The sequence below is a fragment of the Gossypium arboreum genome, chromosome 8 (genome assembly GCF_025698485.1).
Source record: "Gossypium arboreum isolate Shixiya-1 chromosome 8, ASM2569848v2, whole genome shotgun sequence".
Classification (NCBI taxonomy): domain Eukaryota; kingdom Viridiplantae; phylum Streptophyta; class Magnoliopsida; order Malvales; family Malvaceae; genus Gossypium; species Gossypium arboreum.
In genome coordinates, this window is record NC_069077.1 from 9734583 (window position 1) to 9757014 (window position 22432).

The window sequence follows — 22432 nt, forward strand, 5'->3', positions numbered from 1 at the left end:
ATATCAAGGATAATATCTTACTGTAAAAATTTTCAAGGTATTACAAGACAACTGTTCCTACATTGGGTGTAACAGCCTAATTTTCAATGGTGTAGGAAACAATGATTCGAGATCACTAAATCCGACGAGAGAGTTGAAAATTTAATAAATTAATACCTATGAGTCAAGTGTGACTATAGAAGTATTTTTTTAGTGAATTTTGTGATTTAAAAAAATTAATTAAGTAAATCGGGTTGAAAATGAGGTATCGAGACCTCAGAATCATAAACCGAGTCATAAATATTTTTATAAATATTTATGGAGTGTTATTAAGTTAGTATTAAATTTTCGTTAGAAAATTTTAACGTTTGACTAGTCAATTAATAAAAAAGGACTAACTTGAAAATAGTGCAAAATTATATGAGCTGGAAATTTTGCAAATTAAACATATAAAATAAAGACAAAATTGAAAAATCTAGAGATATCATCATTTTTCTTCAGCAAAAACGCCACGAGAGGTCTAGAAGTTGATGGTTTTTCATATTTTGACATATATGAGTTCAATTTTTACTTTTTCTTAGTAATTTTTATGTTTTTGTGACTTTTACAATTAGGTCCAACTATCTAATTCATTAGTTTTTGATTTTATGGGTGACTTTAAAAGTTACCATGAATAAGTGTTGTATGATTATGGTGAATTATTATGGAATTGAAGTTCTTATTTTATTATATGATGATTTTATTAAGTAATTTTGATAGAAATTGATTTTAGGACCTAATTGTGAAAAAGTTGTGAATTAAGGTTTTGATGCTGAAATTATGTTTTTCAAAGGTTTTGTAGTAGCTTAGAATGAATAAATAAAGTGTTAATTGAGAAAAATTAGCTCAATTTTTGGGTTAATTGAGTAGGGACTAAATCGTAAAAATTGTAAAATTTGGGGCAAAAGTGTAATTTTGAGAATTAAAGGGTATAAACTGTGAAGTAGAGTAAAATTTAAATGAATGCTAATAAATGAATGATTTTACAATTATAGATCAAGAACCCGAAGTGAATCGTGGAAAAGAGAAAATAGCCGATTAGTCCCTGAACTTGTATGACTTTTGCGAATTTGCCCAGGAAAGTTCATATGGCTAAATTTAATTTTTTGATATGAAAATTTCATGAATGATATAGTATATTATTTGATATTTGTAAAATGATATTTGAATAAAAGTACAAATTAAGTGAAACAACGGATTTGAGTACTTTCATTCATTGGCTAAGACCAATTGATGGAAAAAACCAAGGTTGGACCATGGCAACATGTGATATGTGATCCGTATAAGACCATAGCTGGGCTATGGCATCGGTGTGATGTGATCATGTGATTTCGTATAAGACCATAGCTGGACTATGGCATCGGTGTGATGTGATCATGTGATTTCCGTATAAGACCATAACTGGGCTATGGCATCGGAGAGATGTAATTATGTGCTTCCGCATAAGACCATATCTGGGATATGCCATCGGTGTGATATGTGCTACTGTATAAAACCATATTTGGGTTATGGCATCAGTGTGATATGTGATCCGTGTAAGACCATGGCTGGGCTATGGCTTCGGTGTGTAATATGTGACTATGTGCAAGACCATAGTTTTACTATGGCATTGTGATAACGAAGTACTTAATTCCGTAACCGTTCCCTAATTTGACTATGAAAGTAAATGAAAAATGGGCCCAAAAGATCAAGAATTGGTGAATAGTGACATTGAAACCAATCAAATGAGTTTATTAATAATTTTGTGATTTACAGGAAGATTTAGTGAAATTAAATGTTATATGATTATGTGCAATGTTCGGTAGGATTTATTTTTTTATGCCTATGAGCTTACTAAGCTTTCATAAGCTTACTCTTGTATGTTAAATGTTCTTTGTAAATTGACGTGAAATCGGTGGATCGGATCAACACATTAGGGCACACTATACAGATTATTTCGGTAAATTTTATTATGCAACTTAAGGTTTATATGGCATGTATAGGGTTTAATTGAAAGGAAGTGAATGTGTTATAAACTTAGTTATCAATATTTTTCATTAAAATAGTTTTAGACAGCAGTAGTAGTCCAACTTTTAAAAATCACCAAAAATTTTGGAAATCGACTTAGAGGTTGAATAAAATATGAAATTAAAGCCTATTAAGTCTAGTTTTACATAAAAGAAATGGTGTAATCAAAATAATTTCATATTATGAGATATTTGAATTTTTGTCAAACAAAGCCAGAATGATTTCGAGTTCCCATATACTAACTTTGGGAAATCATAATAAATTGAAGAAAAATAATTAGGGGCTTAAATTTATATGCTTAAAATCCTTAATTAGTATATTTTCAAAAGAAACAAACGAGAACATTATCCAAATTTCGTATAAGAAAATAATTAATCTTTAGTGAAGAGGGGTCAGAACTGTCTGACAGCGAAACAGGGGTGACTTTGAAGAATAGACTGTACTTATTGGCTAAACTAAAAATTCTGAAAATTTTATGGTAAGAATATATTTGAGTCTAGTTTCAGGGAAAATTAGTGAAACTTAATTTGGAGTCCTTTAGCTCAAGATATAAATAATTTAGTGACTATGACTCGAGAAGACAGCTTGACTGGAATATGAGCAAATAGTGGAATTATGTGTAGTTATTCTATAAACTCCGGCAACATCCTGTAACCCCATTTTAGCGACAAATGTGGGTTACGGGTGTTACATTGGGGCTTCAACTTTTTTTTCTAAGTTAGTCCTTAAACTTGGCAATTGTTCCCAATTTGAGCCTTAACTAAGCAATTGTTCCCACATTGAGGCCTGAACTTTAAGGCTTTTAAGGACTAACTTTAACAAAAAAAAGTTTAAGACCCGTTGTAGGAATAATTGCCAAGTTTAAGGCATAAATTGAACCCCCCCAAAAAAAAGGCTACAGTATGGAAACAATTGCCAAGTTTAAGACCTAACTTGGACACAAAAAATTCAAGTCCCAATGTGGGAAAAATTGTCAAGTTCAAGCCCCAAAAAGTGATTTAACCCAATCTAATTTAACCTTAGGTATTGTTGATACAATGTACAACAAGGAGAAGGGTGTGGTGATGCTGAAGAGGCTAATTCACCTTAAGAGGTGGAGAGCCGAAAAAGATAAGAGAATAAGAAGAAAACAGAGGAGAAGGCTGAGGAAGATAAATGCTTAAGGGTTGCTGAAGGGTTCTAAAACCCCCTTTCTCATCATTTGGAATGGTATTTATAGGAAAAGCCCTCTTTTTTTGCTAGTGCAACCTAAAAAGTCATTATAAAGGAGGTTTCCATCATGGAGTACATGAAGGGTGTCTATCATGGATCCTATTCTATTAATCATTTAGGTAGTACGAAGTTGTTAAGCACAAATGGTTCACATTGACAGAGTTCTCACTGAAAAATGGATTGCTAAACCATGATGAGTAGGCAACTACGCAAGTAGGGAGGTGTTTCTCGTGTTTAGTGAATGGTCTGCATCAGTCTAGGATGGTGGATTATCCGAGGACAATCTGGGTGAATGGAGAGGTGTAGGTTCCTTTCTGTTGCCCACATAAGGTTTTCTAGATTTGCCACATGTTAAGCTCGGGTGGTAAGTGTAACAATTGTCCCCTTTTTAGTCGAAAAATAGGTTATAAAGTAGCTTGCTTTGAGACATTATTGTCCAAAAGTTGTACAATAGTGTGGAATAACCAGAGGTATGCCAACATAGTAAATATGGATAGTACATCATTTGAAGCTGAAGGATCACCATAAGACTTATTGAATACTCCTCATCAATGCTAATTAGAACTGACTATGTTTGGGGGATTGAAACAATGATCAACAACTGGTTGGGGACGATAAATGTTGAGTTATTATTGGCCGCAAAGTTATGAAGTGAAATAAGGCAATTCTGAAGGAGTCACTATATATACTTTGTCTCTTTGTTTGAAACACAATTTTGCTGCTTGAAATTCTTAAATTTTCTTTCTACAATCTCGCTTTTGTATAATGATTTTTATCGGCAATATCTATAACAGCCTAATTTTCAGTGGTATCAGAACAGTGATTTGAGATCACTGAATCCGACGAATGAGTCAAAAATTTAATAAATTAATATCTACGAGGCAAGTGTGAATATAGGAGTGTTTTTGAATTAGTGAAGCGAGTGATTTAAAAGAATTAATTAGGTAAATTGGGTCGAGAATGAGGTATCGAGACCTCGACTTCATAAATTGAGCCATAAATATTTTTAGAAATATTTATGGAGTGTTAGTGAGGTAGTATTAAAATTTCGTCACAAAATTTTGACGTTTGGGTGGTTAATTAAATAAAAAGGACTAAATTGAAAAAGGTGTAAAAGTTGCAAAAAGATTAAATAGCTCAATTGTCAAATAAGGAAGGACCTAAAGTGCAAATAAGCCCAAAAGAGATATTTTGGGCGGCAATAGCTGAGAAAAATCAGGAAAAGGGGTGAAATAAGGGCAAAATTAGAAAATTGTCAAAATTAGCTAAATAAAAATGGGACCAAATTGGAATATTTAGAATTCTCTTCATTTTTCTTTATTTTCATCAGCTGAAAAACAGCCATGAAAGAGGGTTCAAGCTGGTTTTCATTCTCTAGCTACATGTAAGTTTAATTCTTGCTTTCTTCTAGAAATTTCTATGTTTTTGGACTTTTACAATTAGGTCCAACTTACTATTTAATTAGTTTTTGATTTCATGGTTAATTTTTAAAGTTGTTATGGATGAGTTCTGGAATAATATGATGAATAAACATAGAATTGAAGTTTTAATTTAGATATATGATAATTTTATCAAGTAAAATTTATGGAAATTGATTTTATGACCTAATTGTGAAAATGTTTGGAATTAAATTCTAGTGCTGAAATTATGATTTCCAAAGGTTGTAAAGTAGTTTAAAGAGATAGAATAAAGTGTTAATTGAGAAAAATCAGCTCAACTGAGAGGCTAATTGAGTAGGGATGAAATTGTTATTTATTAAAAGCTTAGGGGAAAAATGGTAATAAACAGCTTGCACTAAAACAATTTTAGACAGCAGCAGTAGACTAACTTTGAAAAATCACCATAAATTTTATAAATCGAATTAGAAGATGAAAAAAATATAAAATTAAAGCTTATTGAGTCTAGTTTCTCATAGAAGAAACGGTGTAAGTAATGAATTTGTAAATCATGAGATATAATGAATTTTGTGAGACAAGGTCAAAATAAATTCGGGTTCCCCTATTCTGACTTTGAAAAATCATAAAAAATTGAAAAAAAATAATTAGAGGCTTAAATTTATATGTATAGAATCTTGAATGAGTCTATTTTCAATAGAAATAAATGGGAACATCATTAGAATCCTGTAAGAGGAGATAATTAATTTTTAATGAAGAAGGGTCGAAACTATCAGATAGCAGAACATGGGTGACTTTAAAGAATAAATTGTACTTATTGGTTAAACTAAAAATTCTGAAAATTTTATAGTAAGAATATTTGTGAGTCTAGTTTCAGGGAAAATTAGCAAATCTTAATTTGGAGTTTCGTAGCTCCATATATAAATAATTTAGTGACTATGACACGGGTGGATAGCTTGAATATTCACATAAGTAATTAGTGAAAATTATGGATAAGCTTACTTACAAGTGTAACGTCCCCTAACCCTATACAGTCACTGGAACAGGGTTACGGGACATTACCAGTCAGTACAGTCCAATTCCTGTTATTAATTAAAATAAATATTCACACACATCCTAGTTTTAAGATGTCGTCCCTTTAATAGGCCCTTGCGGTCCAATATGAACAGTAAATTCAATTCGGGACTAATTTAGAATCACTACGAATTTTTAGTAAATTTCAAAATTCATACTACATACCGTTGCCAACCATAATTTACTCATTTCATCAATACTTCTACAACCTAAATGACTCTCATTAAACATCCTGGGTACATGCCATTATCAATACTCAACATACTTTACCTTAATGAATTCGGGATTGTCTTGGGATGCTAATTCAACGTACTATCTTTACTTAACTTGCGCACGGAAACAAACCGTACGCTGAGTATGGCATACTCAGTGGTATTTCTATAATCCGAACAATTAATAATATAACAAATACTTAAGATCATAATAACAATTAAAATTATTCAATTATTTATTCATAGATAAATTTCAACTACTTACCATACAAATTTTATACAAATCATATAATAAACACAATAACATAATTGTTCAATTCTTAACTAAATCCATTATTATTTACTCCATTCTTTCACTTACTACTCGGTATAGCTTTCCTTAATTTACTCACAATTCAATATCATTAAACTATATTCAACTAATCACTTATCAATCATATTCCATTTTAATTCATTTCAATAACAGTCAATTTCATTTATATTATATCAACTTACTTTCCCTGATAGCTTTCAGTATATACATACGATTCATATATCTCAAATCACATTTCAATTCATCAAGTGGCATCATATATCATCAATTCGAACTCCAATCATTTCATGAACCTTTGGTTCATATTTTCAATTTCATATCTAAATTTTCAATTCTCAATTCAATTTCTCGTTTCATTTCAATAGCTTGATCAATCAAATTTATTCGATTTATCTTTCACTTATTTACCCTTATTAACAAACCCAGACTTTGACGGATACACGGATTCCAATCCCAAACACACCAGTACGACACATTGTGCCTAAAACGGTACATAGTACCGATCAAGATATCGACACATAAAGTGCCCGACACGACACACGAGGTGCCTGATCGACACACGAGGTGCCTGAAATACGACACATAAAGTGCCTGATCGATAAAGCCGCAAATCCGTACACTTCCATTCCTATGGCATGCCAATTATATCCGACTCAAATTCGACTAGTTAATAAGGTATTTCATTCACTTTCTCAATTTAATAATTCTTTCATCAATATACCATTCGATAATCACATATATTCACCCATTTTCACAATTCATACAATTTCATTCAATTCAACAATATATTTCAATTATTGACATTAATTCATAATTCAATACAATTCAATTCACTTTTCAATATCAAATATTCAAATATCATAATCTCATATATTCATATCAATTTCCTCATATTTCCAATCAATATATTTTTCAATATAACATTCATTCAATATTCAAATTTCTACATAAATCATGTATATTATATAATTCAATCAATATAAATTCAATCAAAATAATTTCAATCAATATAAATTCAATAAATTCATCGCATACCAAAATCAATCCATTCCAATTGTAAAACATCATAATTCTAACACTAACAATTGCCATATGTATATAAATATAACAAATAATAACTAAGTTTGGATTATAGAAATACAAACCGTAATTTTCGAGCTAACTCCCGTTGACTTTGTCTTGTCCTTTCTTAGCCGAGATTTCCGGTACCACATTGACTACGAAATTAATACAATTCATAATCATTAATACATTGCTAATTCATATCTTGAGTTACAGAATTCTAAATTAAGATCCGCTAATTTTTCCTGAAACTAGACTCACAAATCTTCTTAGAATAAAATTTTCAGAATTTTTGGTTTAGCCATTAAGTACAGTTTATTCTTTAAATTCACCCCTATTCTGTTGTCTAACAGTTTCGTCCCTTCTTCACTAAAAATTAATTATCTCGCAATGCAGAACTTGGATAACATTCCCGTTGATTTCTCCTGTAAATAGACTCATTAGGGATTCTAAACATATAAATTTAAGCCTCTAATTATTTTTTCTTCAATTTTTGGTGATTTTCCAAAGTCAGAACAGGGGAACCCGAATTCATTCTGACCTTGTCTCACAAAATTCATTATATATCATAATTTACAATTCAATTGCTATATCGTTTCTTCTATAAGAAACTAGACTCAACAATATTTAATTCCATATTTTATTCATCCTCTAATTCAATTTCTACAATTTTTGGTGATTTTTCAAACTTAAACTACTGCTGCTGTCCAAAATAGTCTTAGTACAAAATGTTGATTTACTTTAATTTCAATTTAATTCTAACTAAATTCACTTACTTTTCTATCTTAATTCGTACTTTATTTCTACTCAATTTTTAACCAAACTTAGACATAATTATCTATTTTTCATCATAAAACCATAATTTCAAAATTCTTTCAATTTAGTCCTTAAAGCATAAAACTTATGAATCACTTTACAATTCAATCCTTGTATCATTTTTAACTTGAATTTCTATCAATTTAGCCCTTAATTCATCATTTTATTTAACATGGACAATATCTAGAAATCTAATAACTATCAAAATATCAACTTAATTTCATCAAAACTTTGTTCTAAAACTTCTAAAACATCAAAATTAAGTAAAAGGGCTTGATTGACTTACCTATTAAAGCTTAAAGCTTCAAACCTTCAATTTTCCCTTTTCTCCCTTTCTTTCTTTCTTTTCTCCCCTGCTCTCTGTTTCGTTCCATTATGTTTCTATTTCCTTTCATTTGCTTCTTTATTTTATATATATAATATAATATAATATAATATAATATAATATAATATAATTAAAACATAAAGTATCTTTATTATATAATAATATAATAATATAATAATATACTAAACATAAAAAAAATCTTAGATTTTCTTCACGATAAACCGCCTCAATTTATACTTTTGTATAATTTCCTTTTAGTCCTTTTTATTTTCTTTTAATCTATAATTCAACTTTTACCTCTTATTCAATTTGGTCCTTTTACTTAATTACTCTTAATTAAATTAAATTCATTTAATTAAACTCTAATTAACTACTCATTTTACTTTACGAATCCATTTTTCAGAAACGGAGACCCAAAAATACACTTTTTCGGTAACGGTAAAATTCGGTTCGTTACAACAAGTGTGTTATTTATATCAAGGATGTGGATGGAGAGGAGGAGGAGGAAAATAAAAATAATATATATATATATATATATGTGAATGACTTGTGTATAAATTAATCACATGCCCGATTATAATCAATAAATGTTGAATTAGAAATGATATAATGTTTTATTTGGAATATTTATTATGAAATTATAATTATCGTTATAATACAAAAATCAAACTTATGAGTTTGTATAACTAAATTTTAGTGACCATTTGTTAATTTTATGAATTTCATGATGTGTTATTTCATATGCATTGATGATAAAATCGTTAATAATGTAAAAGCATGAAAATTGAATAAATGATCAAATTGAACACTTCAGTTCAGTGACAAGATGAATTGACGGAAAAGACAATGGTTGATCCATAGAAAAGTGTGAAACGTAGGTATGGTATCATCTATACCAAGTTGTGAAATGTAGGTATGGTATCATCCATGCCGAGTTGTGAAACGTAGGTATGGTATCATCCATGCCGAGTTGTGAAACGTAGGTATGGTATTATATATACTGAGTCAAGAACGTAGATATGGCATTTCCCATACCGAGTTGTGAAATGTAGGTATGGTATTTCAATAAGGAAAACCATACTGAGTTGTGAATCGTGGCACTGAGCAACGATGTATGAATATGGAATATGTTTGACAAATGTGTTCATTTATAATTATGGAATTATGTACCTTATGTGTGTTATTTGCATAAAGATGATATTTCAAATACTTTGGTGAGTAAAGCTTAAATATGAAACAGTATGAAACTGAGACAAGTTGTTATGAAAATATATTTAAATTATCTGTAAGTGATTCGTACTCCTCGATAATGCCTCGTACTCTATTCCGGCGACGGATACTGATAATGCTCTAGAATAACGTATTTTTATGTATTAATCATGTGTTTATTCTGGGCTTGATCCTACTAATTTGAGCTATTTATGTCTTTTTATCGATTAGGGACTGATTTGGAGGCAAAAGCAAAATTAAGGGACAAAAGTGCGAGCATGGAAGACACAAGGACTAAAAACGCAAAAAGAAGAGATTTTATTTTATAAGACTCCATTTTATTTATATTAGGATAATTAGTATTAATATAATTATTAAGATTATTTAATTTTAGGATTTAATTTTAATTATCTTTATTTATCTTTTTAGAATTTAAGTTAAATTAGACTATGTCCATAGCACTGTAAATAGGGGGTGAAGTGGCTCTATTTGGAGGTGTTCATCTTTTTCTGTAAACACTCTCCCCCTGAAAGTCTAGGCTTTTGTTTCTTCATATTTTCTTTCAATAAAATTTCCTTTTTCCTTTTTATATTTATTTTCTTTTCCACCATTATCATGAGCCACTAAAACCCATCTAGCCGAAGGTTGTCAATATTCCCCAAAAAGGGTTCTTGAGGCCTAGAATCCGTATTTAGCCTTCTCGCCAAGTATTCATCGTTTCTCCGCACTACGGGCTGACGCTTTCGTCCATGGTCCTTAAGAAGTAAGCTTTTCAGCATATGCAAAGGCGGCCGCTTTGTATGTTTTGGAAGGATTGCACAGTCGGTTCGGTAACTTACTACGTCAAAGGTTGGCGAGCCAAAGAGATAAAATGGCATGGGATTCGCCATTGAGAAGCGCTGATCTAGCATAAATTACTGGCTAGAGTCAGGTTCCCTAAAAATCGTAAGTCTAATCTTTGGAGCTGGTGGTCGTAGGCGTCCTCTTCCACTATAACTGGCTTACTTGAGTTGAGAAGGGTTACTTAAAAACCAAGGATTGAACCCAAGGCGGATCGATAAACGGAGGCTGGAATCTCGCCACATAAGAAACTTTCTCTTTTCCCAACTCTATTTATTTTTCCTCATTTCAATTTCTGCAATTTATTTAATTTCGAAAATTCAATTCACTTTAAATTCTGTTTTTATTTTTCCAGATTTTTAATTTTATTTTTTATTTTTTAGGAACGCAAGTTTTCTTGGCCAAGAAATTGTCCAGGATTTCAAGAACGAGCATTCGTACAATCCGATCCCTGAGGATTCGACCCTACTTCCCCTTTACTATTATTTTTACTATTTTACAGGGAATGGGATGTTTTTGGTGCTCTCAACGACGCATCAGATACGGGTAGGGGGTGTTACAATATCTTTGGTTTTTGGGTTTTTTTCCTTGATTCTCCTTGTGTTTCTCAATTTAATTCACTTCATTCAAGTTTCTTTATGTCGTATCAGCATTATTCATCTCTATTCTTGACATTTTCAATGCAATTGTTGTAAACAATGGCTAGAAAAGGTACAAAAAATACTAGGGCTCAACCGTAAAGGATGGTTAGAGAATGGAGAGTAATTCAGAAGGGTTTAACGAAAAAATATGAACCAGTAGGTGGTCTTTCTTATCCCTCCTCTATAATAGACATGGAGATGTGGATGTTATTAAGATGTCGTGTAACACCCCTATCCTGTATCTATTGCCGGAACAGAGTTTTGGGGCATTATCAGGATTTACATATCATTTAATAAAAATTTCAATTGAATACTTATTGATTCAATGCATCATATAAATAAACATATTACCGTTCAATCAATAGTTTGGCACTTATCTAAGTATCAAACAACAACATTGTTAGTATACTTGTACATATTTCTTATAATTTCAACATTGATATACCTATTTTCTCGACATATCACACTTGAGTTTAATAATAGTCTCAATTTACATAATTTCCTTATATCAACATATCAAAGATAATCATATATGTATATGTCACGAAACATATTATTCTCTTATCGCTTTCTTCATAACAATATATCATTTATTTCGTTATATCAATATTTCATGCACCATCATTTCTATATATCTTATGTATATTTATTTCGGTAATTGTTCATGTTAAACTTAACATAAATTAAATTCCATGTACCTATACTTATTTCATTTATCTATCTTCTTAATTATTTCATACAACTATTTTGGACATATATTTCCATATGACCAATTCTTGTAAACATTTCACACAACCATTTTGAATAACCAATTCATATAACCATTCGTCATCTGGTACATATTACCTGAATATTAGTTGTTCAACAGATGTCTCGGCATCTCTCATCCACGATCTTATTTATCTTCGACATGATGCCATAGTGTCTTTCAACTATGGTCTTACTCATTTTCTGTAATGTTGCCATGGTATCTTTCAACCATGGTCTTATTCATTTCATGTCATGTTGTCATGGTATCTTTCAACCATGGTCTTACACATTTCATATCATGTTGCCATGGTATCTTTCAACCATGGTCTTACACATTTCATTTCGAAAGCACACTCCATGAACCTCATCCTTACAAATGGATTACCACCCAGCAAAATCCTCAGAATAAACTCATAGAGTATTGTCGAATTACAGTCTAGGCTAAATCTCCGCAACGACAATTACTCTAATAAGCTTGATCCAATTACCACCCATGCTAAATTCAGACCCTAATTCAGATTACCCGTCCTGCTAAATCCATTTTACACATATTCTTCTGGAGGGCTATATCAGATAGGATCACCCGTCCGGGCTAGATCTTTTTTACCGTCAATTCCTTTTTTACAGATCCATCGAATTTTCCTTTCATTCAACCGAGATTTCTTCCCCTTTTATCAAATATGTCAATGTTTCATCAATTTTCATACCAAGAATATTTAAATCATATTCACATCAATAACATACGTTTCAAGCATTTAAGAATATAATTCAAGTTACACGAACTTACCTGGCTAAATTGCAGAGATATCAAGATTCAGGGGCATTTTGGAAAATTTTTCATTTTCTCGAATTTTCACCCAATCTTGATCCAAATTAATAATTTCATTCAATTTATTAATTTAATTAATAAAACAATTCATTTCCTTCAATTTGGTCATTTTTTGATTTTTTTAAAGTTTTCTGTCAAATCATATACAGGTCGCTTGTTAAAAAAAAAGTACTTCATCCGGGCAACTTACGGTACATTTGTAGCTGCTATATTTCATCCGGGTAACATACAACAGCTTGAGCTTTTACAAAATTGCCCCTACAATTTTTCTTTTATTCAATTTAGTCCCTGAGTCTAAAACATGCAAATTAATATTCATATATATATTTTCCTCCTCCTCCTCTCCATTCCACATCCTTAATGTATATAACATGCTTATAAGTAACATTATCTATAATTTCACTATTTACTTATATGTATATTCAAAGTTATCTATTCGTGTCATAGTCACTAAATTATTTTTACCTTAAGATACAGAACTCCAAATTAAGATCCGTTAATATTCCCTGAAACTAGTCTCACATATCTTCTTACCATAAAATTTTTAGAATTTTTGTTTAGCCAATAAGTACAGTTTATTCTTTAAAGTTACCCCTATTCTGTTGTCTGACAGTTCTGACCCTTCTTCGCTAAGAATTAATTATCTCCTCGTACGATATTCAGATGATGTTCCCGCTTATTTATATTGAAAATAGACTCATTAAAGATTTTAAAAATATAAATTTAAGCCCTTAATTATTTTTCTCCAATTTTTTATGATTTTCTAAATCAGAATAGGGGAACCCGAAATCATTCTGACCTTGTCTCACAAAATTTATTATAACTCATAATTCACAATTTCATTTCTTACACCGTTTCTTCTATAAGAAACTAGACTCAATAAGTTTTAATTTCATATTTTTTTAATTCTCTAATTTGATTTTGACAATTTATGGTGATTTTTCAAATTTAGCCTACTGTTGCTGTCCAAAATTATTTTAGTGCAAGATGTTTATTTACCATGTTTATAACACCCTTATTTTCTTTCTCTACACTATTTCTCATCACTTTCTCTTATTTTCTCTTCACTAACATGTCAAGAACATAGGTCCATATATAAGAAAACTCTACATTAACATCAATTCCATGCTTTTTAATAATATCAAACTTAAAAATATATTGAAATCTTGATGTTCTTACCTTTTCTTATTGATTTCAACCTTTAACTTGATTTTTGTCTCTCCTCCAGCTTCTATTTCTTGAATTCAACTTGATATTCTAGCTCCCCATAGTCTCCTTGTTATCTTTCTCTCTTGATGGCTATAGAAATTCTTTTGATTTCTAGGTGAAAATGGTGAATTTTTAGTGGAAGGACCAAATTATAAGGAAAGGAAAACTTCTTCTTTTCTTTTTTTTCTTCTCATGTTAGTTGCATGAGAAAGGTGATCATCTTCCTCTTTCTTTCCTTACATATATATATTAAATAAAATAATAATAAAATGTCATTTAAAAATCAATTTAAAGTATTAATAAACTAATATTTATTCATTTAATTTATCTAAAATATCTCCAACATCATCATTGTCTCTAGATTTCTCGCTCCTTCTAGTTGACCATATTGCCCTTGATTATCTTTTAAAATTCTAACCTTGAGCCATCATTTAATTTGGTAAAATTATAATTTAGTCCCTCATAATTCTTCACCTATTCAATTTGGTCCTAATCATCCATTTTCCTTGGTTCCTAGATCATTCCACCCTTAAAATATTTGCACTATTGGTCTTTAATTTTTTCATATTTACACTTTAACCCCTCAAGTTTTGAATATTTATTCTTGTGCAACAAAACTTTTCACACTTTTACAATTTAGTCCTTTCCTGAATCAAGATATCATAATTTACTTCCCAATGTTGTCATAACTCAAAACTTCCCTTTTTATCACTTATTTCCTTATTTTTCTATATTAAGAATAATATCTTACCATAGAAATTTTCGGGGTATTACATGTCGTGAGTTACTCTATAAACATTATAAACATGATATCAGCATCGTGATTGGTAGAGGTGATCAAAATTCTATTCGACTTAAAAAAATAAAAAAAAGTTTAAATTTCGAGCTAACTGAATCAAATTAATTGAATCAACTTGAATTTTAAGTTTAATTTTCGAATACGAATAACTCGAATAATTCAAATATCAAACCCTTTTTACTTCCTTCCCCCCAACCACCCTTAAACTCTTTTACTTTCCCTTCAAAAAATTTACTTTCCCCAAACTCCCAAAACTTTTTCCCTTTTTCTTTCCTCCCAAAACTTTTATTTCCTCTTCAAAACCTTTTTCCTTTACTTTCTCCCCAAAACTTTTAATTTCCCTAAACCCCGCCCCCAAAAAAACTTTTTTTTTTCAAATTTATGTATAATATTTATATTATTGAATTAAATTTCACATTTTGTACTATTTATATTATTGAATTGTTTAACCATGTTGAATATTTATCAATTTTTGTTACAGTTGAATTATTGATGATGCCATAAATTATTCGTGTTAAAATTTTCTGTTGATATCAATTTCACATTTTATCTTTAAAATAATTTTATTAAAAAATCACGTTTTTTCATTTAATATTTTTTTTTGAATTTCAAAATACATGGTGACAAGAATCAGAAGATAATTGAAGCAACTAATTAAGCAAAAAAGCTAACATGTATATAAAAGATTAATAAATAAATTATGAGGGGATGAAAATTAATAACAATTTTGATTACGGTGGGTGGCAATGGTTACAAAGACCCAAAGTCATTTTTTTATTTAACTTGAACAAATATATTCGATTCAATTCAAGAAATTTTCAAATTAAGTTAAGATGATAAAATAGGATTCATCAACTCGATTAACTTGAAATTATTTCATTTGATTCAATTTAGTTCGGTTGAACGCTCACCCTAGCTACTAGGTTGTATCATTTGAGTGGGGTTTCTGAGCCTAACAATGGTAGTGTAAGGCCATGTCTTCCTTTACACCTTCTCGAAGTTGAATTTACACTACCTTCTCCTCCTTTTGTTTGTGACTTGTTATATCTTATAGTGTTGCACTTAGGTTGCTCATCCTATACAAGACTTGGTGCCATTAGTACTCATGCTTCGGTACATGTGCTACGTGGAAGAAGCCGATTAAACCAAGTTTCCAAACTTGTTCAATGTGGCCATGAGGACTAAAAGCATATATTATATAGGAACAAATAGTTTATAAAAGGAAAGTAAGGCAATGAGAGAAATCAACATATGATATTTGTTAGCGTAGTTTAAATTCATCAATCTTACATTATAGAGCCTCGCTCAATGAATGAATTTATTCAACAATTGTCCATATCACTTATCGACTAAAGTTCAATTTACCCTTACAACAATCATAATTGCAGCCCTAACAATGAACCCAATTGTTACAATCACTCACCCCAAGCAACCTCACTTACAACAATGTTTAACTCTCTAATAAAATGCCTAACACAAAAAGTAAAGATAAACAAATAACAAGCCAAAAGCACTCTCACAAGCACACACAAATCAATGGCAATGCAACCTATTTATAGGTTGATACGATAGTTCTTTAATAGCTTTTCGATAATGTTTACATTCAATCAACCACTCATTCCATTCGAAATAAAATATACCAGCCAAGTAAAAATAATTAATTGTTTTAATCTAAGAATAATTTGTTGATAGAAAACTAAACAAGATGAAATGAGTAAAAAATATCAAGAAACTTGTTGCACTTATATTGTCGTAAATAGATGTCCAAACTGTTGTCTCAACAGTCTATCCAAACAAATGTTCAAATAAACAAAATGTTCCAACAAATAGTTCAAAGAAATATTCAAACCACGAATGTAGCTTTAATATTTTGGACAACTAAGGTCTCAACATATATTATTCTCATTTTTTAACATAACATTTATTTATTAAAATAAAATTTTTATAAATAAAACAAATTAAGCAAAAAAATCATGAAGAAGATTTTAGCAAATTCAACTTCCCCCACTTAACATTAACAACAACCATGTTCAAATTGAGTAAAAAAAGCTACAGCCTGAGGTAAAAAAGGATAAAAATTAATGTCTTTAGGTTATTGCCCAAAATAAGCTTATTGCGTTTGAGGTTGTGCTTGAGAGTGCACATGATTGGGGCTATATAGGTGAGGATGAGGTATTAGAGACTCAGTATGTTGAAGGCCATGCTAATAGCTCTGCAACCAATTCTTTGTTTGATGGCATGATGATGGAGGATGTGGAAATTGAGGAGTTCAAAGTAAAGGTTCTTGGAGCCGGTGGTTGTGAGTGAAGACAGCTCCTAGTTCTCTGCAGATTTAACAAGGACTTCAGAACAATGCTAGATGTATAATAAATAAATTATTATTTATAAAATAAAATATAAAAAAGAAGAAGAAGAAGAAGAAGAAGAAGAAGAAGAAGAAGAAATGTTTAAATTTGATTTAAGTCTAGTGAATTTTTAATAAAATTATTATTTTAATAAATAAAGTTCATGTTAGAAAAATGAATATTCGTTTATTTATAATATTGTATGTATTTTTATTAAAAAATAAGTTTTTAAATAAAATTTGTTTTAAATTTTAAAATTAAGGACTAAATTGATAAAATTTATAAATAATAAAAGATTAAATTTTTCTATTAATAGTTTAAGGATGAGTGGTATTTTAAATTTTGATATAAAAAAAAAAGGGTAATATAGAACTTGAACCGTGATTTATATTACTACATAACAGGTCGGCAGTTTCTTTTTGCAAAAAAAAGAAGAAATAAATGGCAAAACAAGGAAGGTTTGAAGTCATAGCTGGATCGTCCTTAACGGCAATAAAGTCAGCCGTGACAAGGTTTTCCCTTTGAGTCTACGTTTCAGCTAAATTTGAATGCTAAGACGCCTTAATTGCTTCTACTTTCTTTCACTAACATTGACCCACTTTCTTATCTGTTCTGACAGCAAAATGCCACGCCACTCGCTATCCCAAATTTGTAATAATAATAATCTCTACACCATTGTTAAACTGGGTTTCTTACCACAAAAAGAAACATACGTCGTCGACCCTTCTTGTCTTGCGCAATAATCTAAGTAAAACCTATCACTGTATGTATGCAATAATATCAGGGTGGTTTTGTTGGATATCGTCGTAAATCCTGATGATATAAGCAAAAAAAAGAAGCTTTGCTTTCTGTTATGTGGAACTGGAAAAAAACAAACATGAGGCATGTGAATGTATATTGACCAAAATGCCCTTCTCTCGCCCTTCAGGCTTTCACGTTTCCCTTTCTACTTGCCTTGCTTCCCTTCTCTCTATCTTCTCTTGCAATGCAAGTGCCATATCTGAGTTCCTCAAGAAACTTCTAATACTTTCTTTTCATTTTATTTATATTTCCAAAAATCATTCTTTTCAAACTCTTGAATGCTTCCCCCCCCCCCAAAAAAAAAAAATCTTCATCACCGCTTTCTTTGTTAGGTCCTTTTGTTTTTTGGGGGTATTTTTTGTTTGTAAAGCTTGTATCTTTTAAAGAAAAGTGAAAATGGGTATGGGAACAAGCAATTTTGTGATCAGATGGATCAACTTCCTTACTATGGTATGCCCTTCTTTTTGGGGTTTTTCTCTTGCTATGATATTATCACAAATGGGTTTGATTTTGTATTGTGGGTCACAATGTCAGCTTTATTTCTGCTCTTTCGTTCTTAGATTGAAGTCTTTTTGGGTTTTCTCTTTAGTTTCTTGAACATTGAGCTGGTAGGCCAACTCAATGTATAGATTTGCAGAAAAGTTACTATTTTTCTACCTGTTCTACCATAATCTGTTGCTTATTTAGATGGTTCTGCTTTAGTTCTTGTTCTTGTACAAGTAAAAGAGAAAACTTCGAAATTTTTTGCCTTGTTTTTAGGTCATTATATGTTTGTTGTGTATGCTTTTCAATGGGCAGCTTTTAGCTATTGCTGTTGCAATTTTTGGGGTATGGATGAGCACTCACCATGATGGATGTCGAAAATCCCTTACTCTTCCAGTTTTAGGGCTTGGTGGTTTCATTTTTTTAGTGTAAGTTTTTATCACTCTGTTGTTTATGATTACCCTAATTCCCTATCTCTGTATAGGGAACTTACAATTACAGTTGTTTTGTTCGAAATTTAGATCCATGATCGGGTTTCTGGGGGCGCTGAAGAAGAACGCAATACTATTGTGGATTGTATCCATATATAACTTTTGAGTTATTAAGAATTCTAGAAATTTTGTTGCTTCAGTTATCTCTTAATTTCCTTCTTGGGAATCCTTGACTCATTGGCTTGCAGTATTTGATATTGTTATGCATGATTCTGGTGGCGATCCTGGTATTCACGGTGTTGGCGTAAGTATTTTTAATTCAAGTAAACTTCATGTTCATATATGGTTATACAAAGATGTATAGATTTTTCGGGTTACTAGTGATCCCGGGAAAAAGCTTGTTGTGTCTTATAGCTAATGTGATTCTATTATCTTAAGTTCAGACTTCTCGAGCAACAAATGATTGCTGCATTACGCTATTTGTTTTCATTTAGGTCTTGATCTTTTCTTTTCCTTTTAATTTGTAAGGTTACCTTAGGTTATATGTTTCCATGGCACATTCCCATGCTTACTTTGTTTGCATCATTGAAGGCCTTCTTTTGTACTCCTTGTTTCACGAGAGCTTGCAAGTTATACGAATTGATTTTATGCCTTTTCTTGCAGTTTCATTATAACAAATAATGGATCTGGTCATAATGTGTCTGGCTTGAGGTATGGAAATATGCACTTCAATGGAAGATTTTTCTCATTGCCTCTATGTGCTGAATCCATTTTTTCTTCCATGGGTGTTTTCTTTGATACTTGCCTCGAAAAAATATATCATTGTTGTTTTGCGATTTGGTTTAGTGAGGTTGGTTTATGACCCTAGTTTCTCTTATCTTCTTTGCTTATCAGATACAAGGAATATCAGCTTAAAGACTATAGTTCATGGTTTCTAAAGCAGGTGAGGCTTTCAATTTTATTGGCAACGTAACTTCCACTTTGTTTTGCCGTATTTAGCATTTGCCTTTGTTTTTTGTCAGCTGAATAATACCGATAATTGGAAGCGATTGAAGAGTTGTCTTGTGAAATCTGAGGATTGCAACAACCTAGCAAAACAATACAAGGTCTACTTTTTAACTCTCGAGTGGTACTTGTTCCCCTGAATCTATTCTAATGTTTCAAATCGGATTTTCAGACTCTTAAGCAGTATAAGATGGCAAAACTGACGCCTATTGAAGCTGGTTGCTGTCGACCCCCATCCGAGTAATTGTCTTTTTGTTCTTATTTTTCCGAGTTAGGCAGGCTCTATGCACTTGCACCTATATTTAATCATGTTTATCCATTTAACTTGGTCATAGATGTGGTTATCCCGTTGTCAATGCTTCATTCTATGACTTGAGCTTTCATCCAGTTAGTTCTAATGAGGACTGCAAGCTTTACAAAAACTCTCGGGTTGTGAAATGCTATAATTGCGATTCTTGCAAGTAAGCATTTCGATATTCCTACATCCCATCTCATCTATTGCATACAGTTCTCACTACCATTTGCTGTCTTTTGATCGCCTCACAGGGCAGGAGTTGCACAATACATGAAAACCGAGTGGAGAGTCGTCGCAATCTTTAATTTGGCACTATTTGTCGTCTTGGTAAGATTCTCTTTTATTAATGTTTTTCCTACCATCTGCAGATCTCTTTCCTCAGTTGCATCAATGAAAAAAAATACCATTCAATTCGATTCCGTAGAGATTATTGTTAATTTGTTTGAGTGGTGTGGTTTTGCTATGGCAGTCGATTATATACTTTGTGGGATGTTGTGCAAGACGAAATGCCGGCCAGACAAGGCAGTGTAAAGTTTGAAAAAGTGATGAATCGTGGTTAAATTCACTCCATTATTGATTCTTGGTCAGTAAAATCAACTACCATTCTTTAAGATCCTTGTGTTTGTCTACTGTTTTCTTTCTTAATTAGAAATGTTTTGTTATTAGATTGAAGGAAAGAGATGTCTGATTTCAAGGGATTTGGAAGTTCATCAAAGCTTGGGGGGGCTTGTGGGCTCATATCAGAACTGAAGTGGTATGAGCCTACTGTGGAGTAAAAATTAATTAAGACTTAAATTAGATGAATTGGTACCCCGGGGTGGAGTCATTGTTTTCAGATTTTATATTTAATTTAATCTTTTTATGGTTCAGTTCAGAATGTAAAAATTAATTAAAACATTGTACTCAGTGTGACACTTTGGCCATTCTTATTTCAAAAGAAAATTCATATTGCATAATCAGCTCATTTACACTTTAATGAAATTTGATATTTTGAATGGATTTTGTTTTGCTACACTTAATCGGACTATTAGCTTTTTCTTTAATCAACCTGAGATTTCCAGCACCAAATTGAATGAAGATTTGATAATAAGAAAGTAGGGAGAAAGTTTATTAATTCGGAAGGAAGGATTTTCTTCCTTGCTTTCTAAGTAACTCAAGGCACCAAAACATTTTGGAAATTTCAGCACAAGAAAGATGAAAAATAACATTTGCTATACTGTTGTTAACAACGCTGCAGTGGGAACCAAAAGTATTTCTAATAAACATAACTATTTATTTAAGCTTAATCTATCATGTACTCGTAAGGATAACCTCAATGTTTACATTCATTTACAAGTATAACCTCTCTAAGCCTTCGCATCCTGCTTGCGAGAGAAGCTTCCCTGTCTTTGGATCTTTTTTGCAAATAAAATCAATGGACACCTGATGGGAGACTCAAATATTCGAGTCATCTCTCATGTCATTCACACCAATCGAGTACACAAAATTCCAACAAGGGTGTTCTCCAATAAGAGAATAGAAGATTTGCTAAAATTCACCGATCGACTTGAAGCATTTTTGAACATCTAAAGAAGCTTCAAAGCTATAGAACAATTTTTTTAACAATCATTCCAAAGAAAAGGCAATCATCAGAAAAGATGTGAGTCAAAGAGGGGCAGCAGTAGTTAGTCTTGAAACCTTTAAAATGCTTATTTTGAACATCCTTTTAGAAAAAAAAATCAACCTTTAATGTGAGAATTGATGACTTTCAACTATTGTTTGCTTGAGGGGAAGTATGGTTTAAGTGTGGGGGGAGTTTGTTAGGTTGCATAATTTATATTTATTTTATGATGTTTTCTTTTGTATTTTATGGTTTAAATGTCTAATTTTTGGATTTTAATTTTCATGAAATAGGTAATAGAATTGAAGCAAAAAGAGTTTGAAGTTGATTTTTAAGATGATTTATGATTTGAAGAAGTTTGGAGCTTTCTAGCAAAGAATAGTTCTGAAGCTCAAATGAGAAGAAAAGTTTGAACAATAAGCACCAGGGAACATAATGTAAGATAAATTTTTATTTAAGGTGCATTCCATTCCTTCTAACATATAAAGTGAGCACTAAGTTACCCAACACCTGTGGTTTAATGTTAAAATACAATTTTTTTTAAGGGTTTGTTTGTCTTTTCCAACCTTTATGCAAATTTTAACTTACAAATGCGCATTATTAGGATTAAAGTTAGGTCTGGTTGTTGGGTAATATGGATGTCATGTATATATAATAAAAATAATTATATGTTATTATTTATTATCATAAAAGGTTAGTCCAATTTAAAAGTGATCAAATATAATAGACTTTAATTATTAAATATGTGTAGACAAGGGTGAA

At 31.1% G+C, this 22432-nt stretch overlaps 1 protein-coding gene across 1 annotated transcript; it reads left to right on the forward strand.

Moving 5' to 3' along the window:
- The first annotated feature begins 17655 nt into the window (after positions 1-17655).
- Positions 17656-21026, forward strand: LOC108468164 (tetraspanin-10). The gene is made up of 12 exons (XM_017769038.2): positions 17656-18306; positions 18655-18767; positions 18861-18915; positions 19019-19074; positions 19434-19481; positions 19665-19713; positions 19793-19876; positions 19948-20015; positions 20111-20236; positions 20322-20397; positions 20540-20653; positions 20737-21026. Exons 1-11 carry the CDS (start codon positions 18253-18255, stop codon positions 20606-20608), a joined length of 798 nt encoding a protein of 265 aa, XP_017624527.1. The 5' UTR covers positions 17656-18252; the 3' UTR covers positions 20609-20653; positions 20737-21026.
- Positions 21027-22432: the final 1406 nt, after the last annotated feature.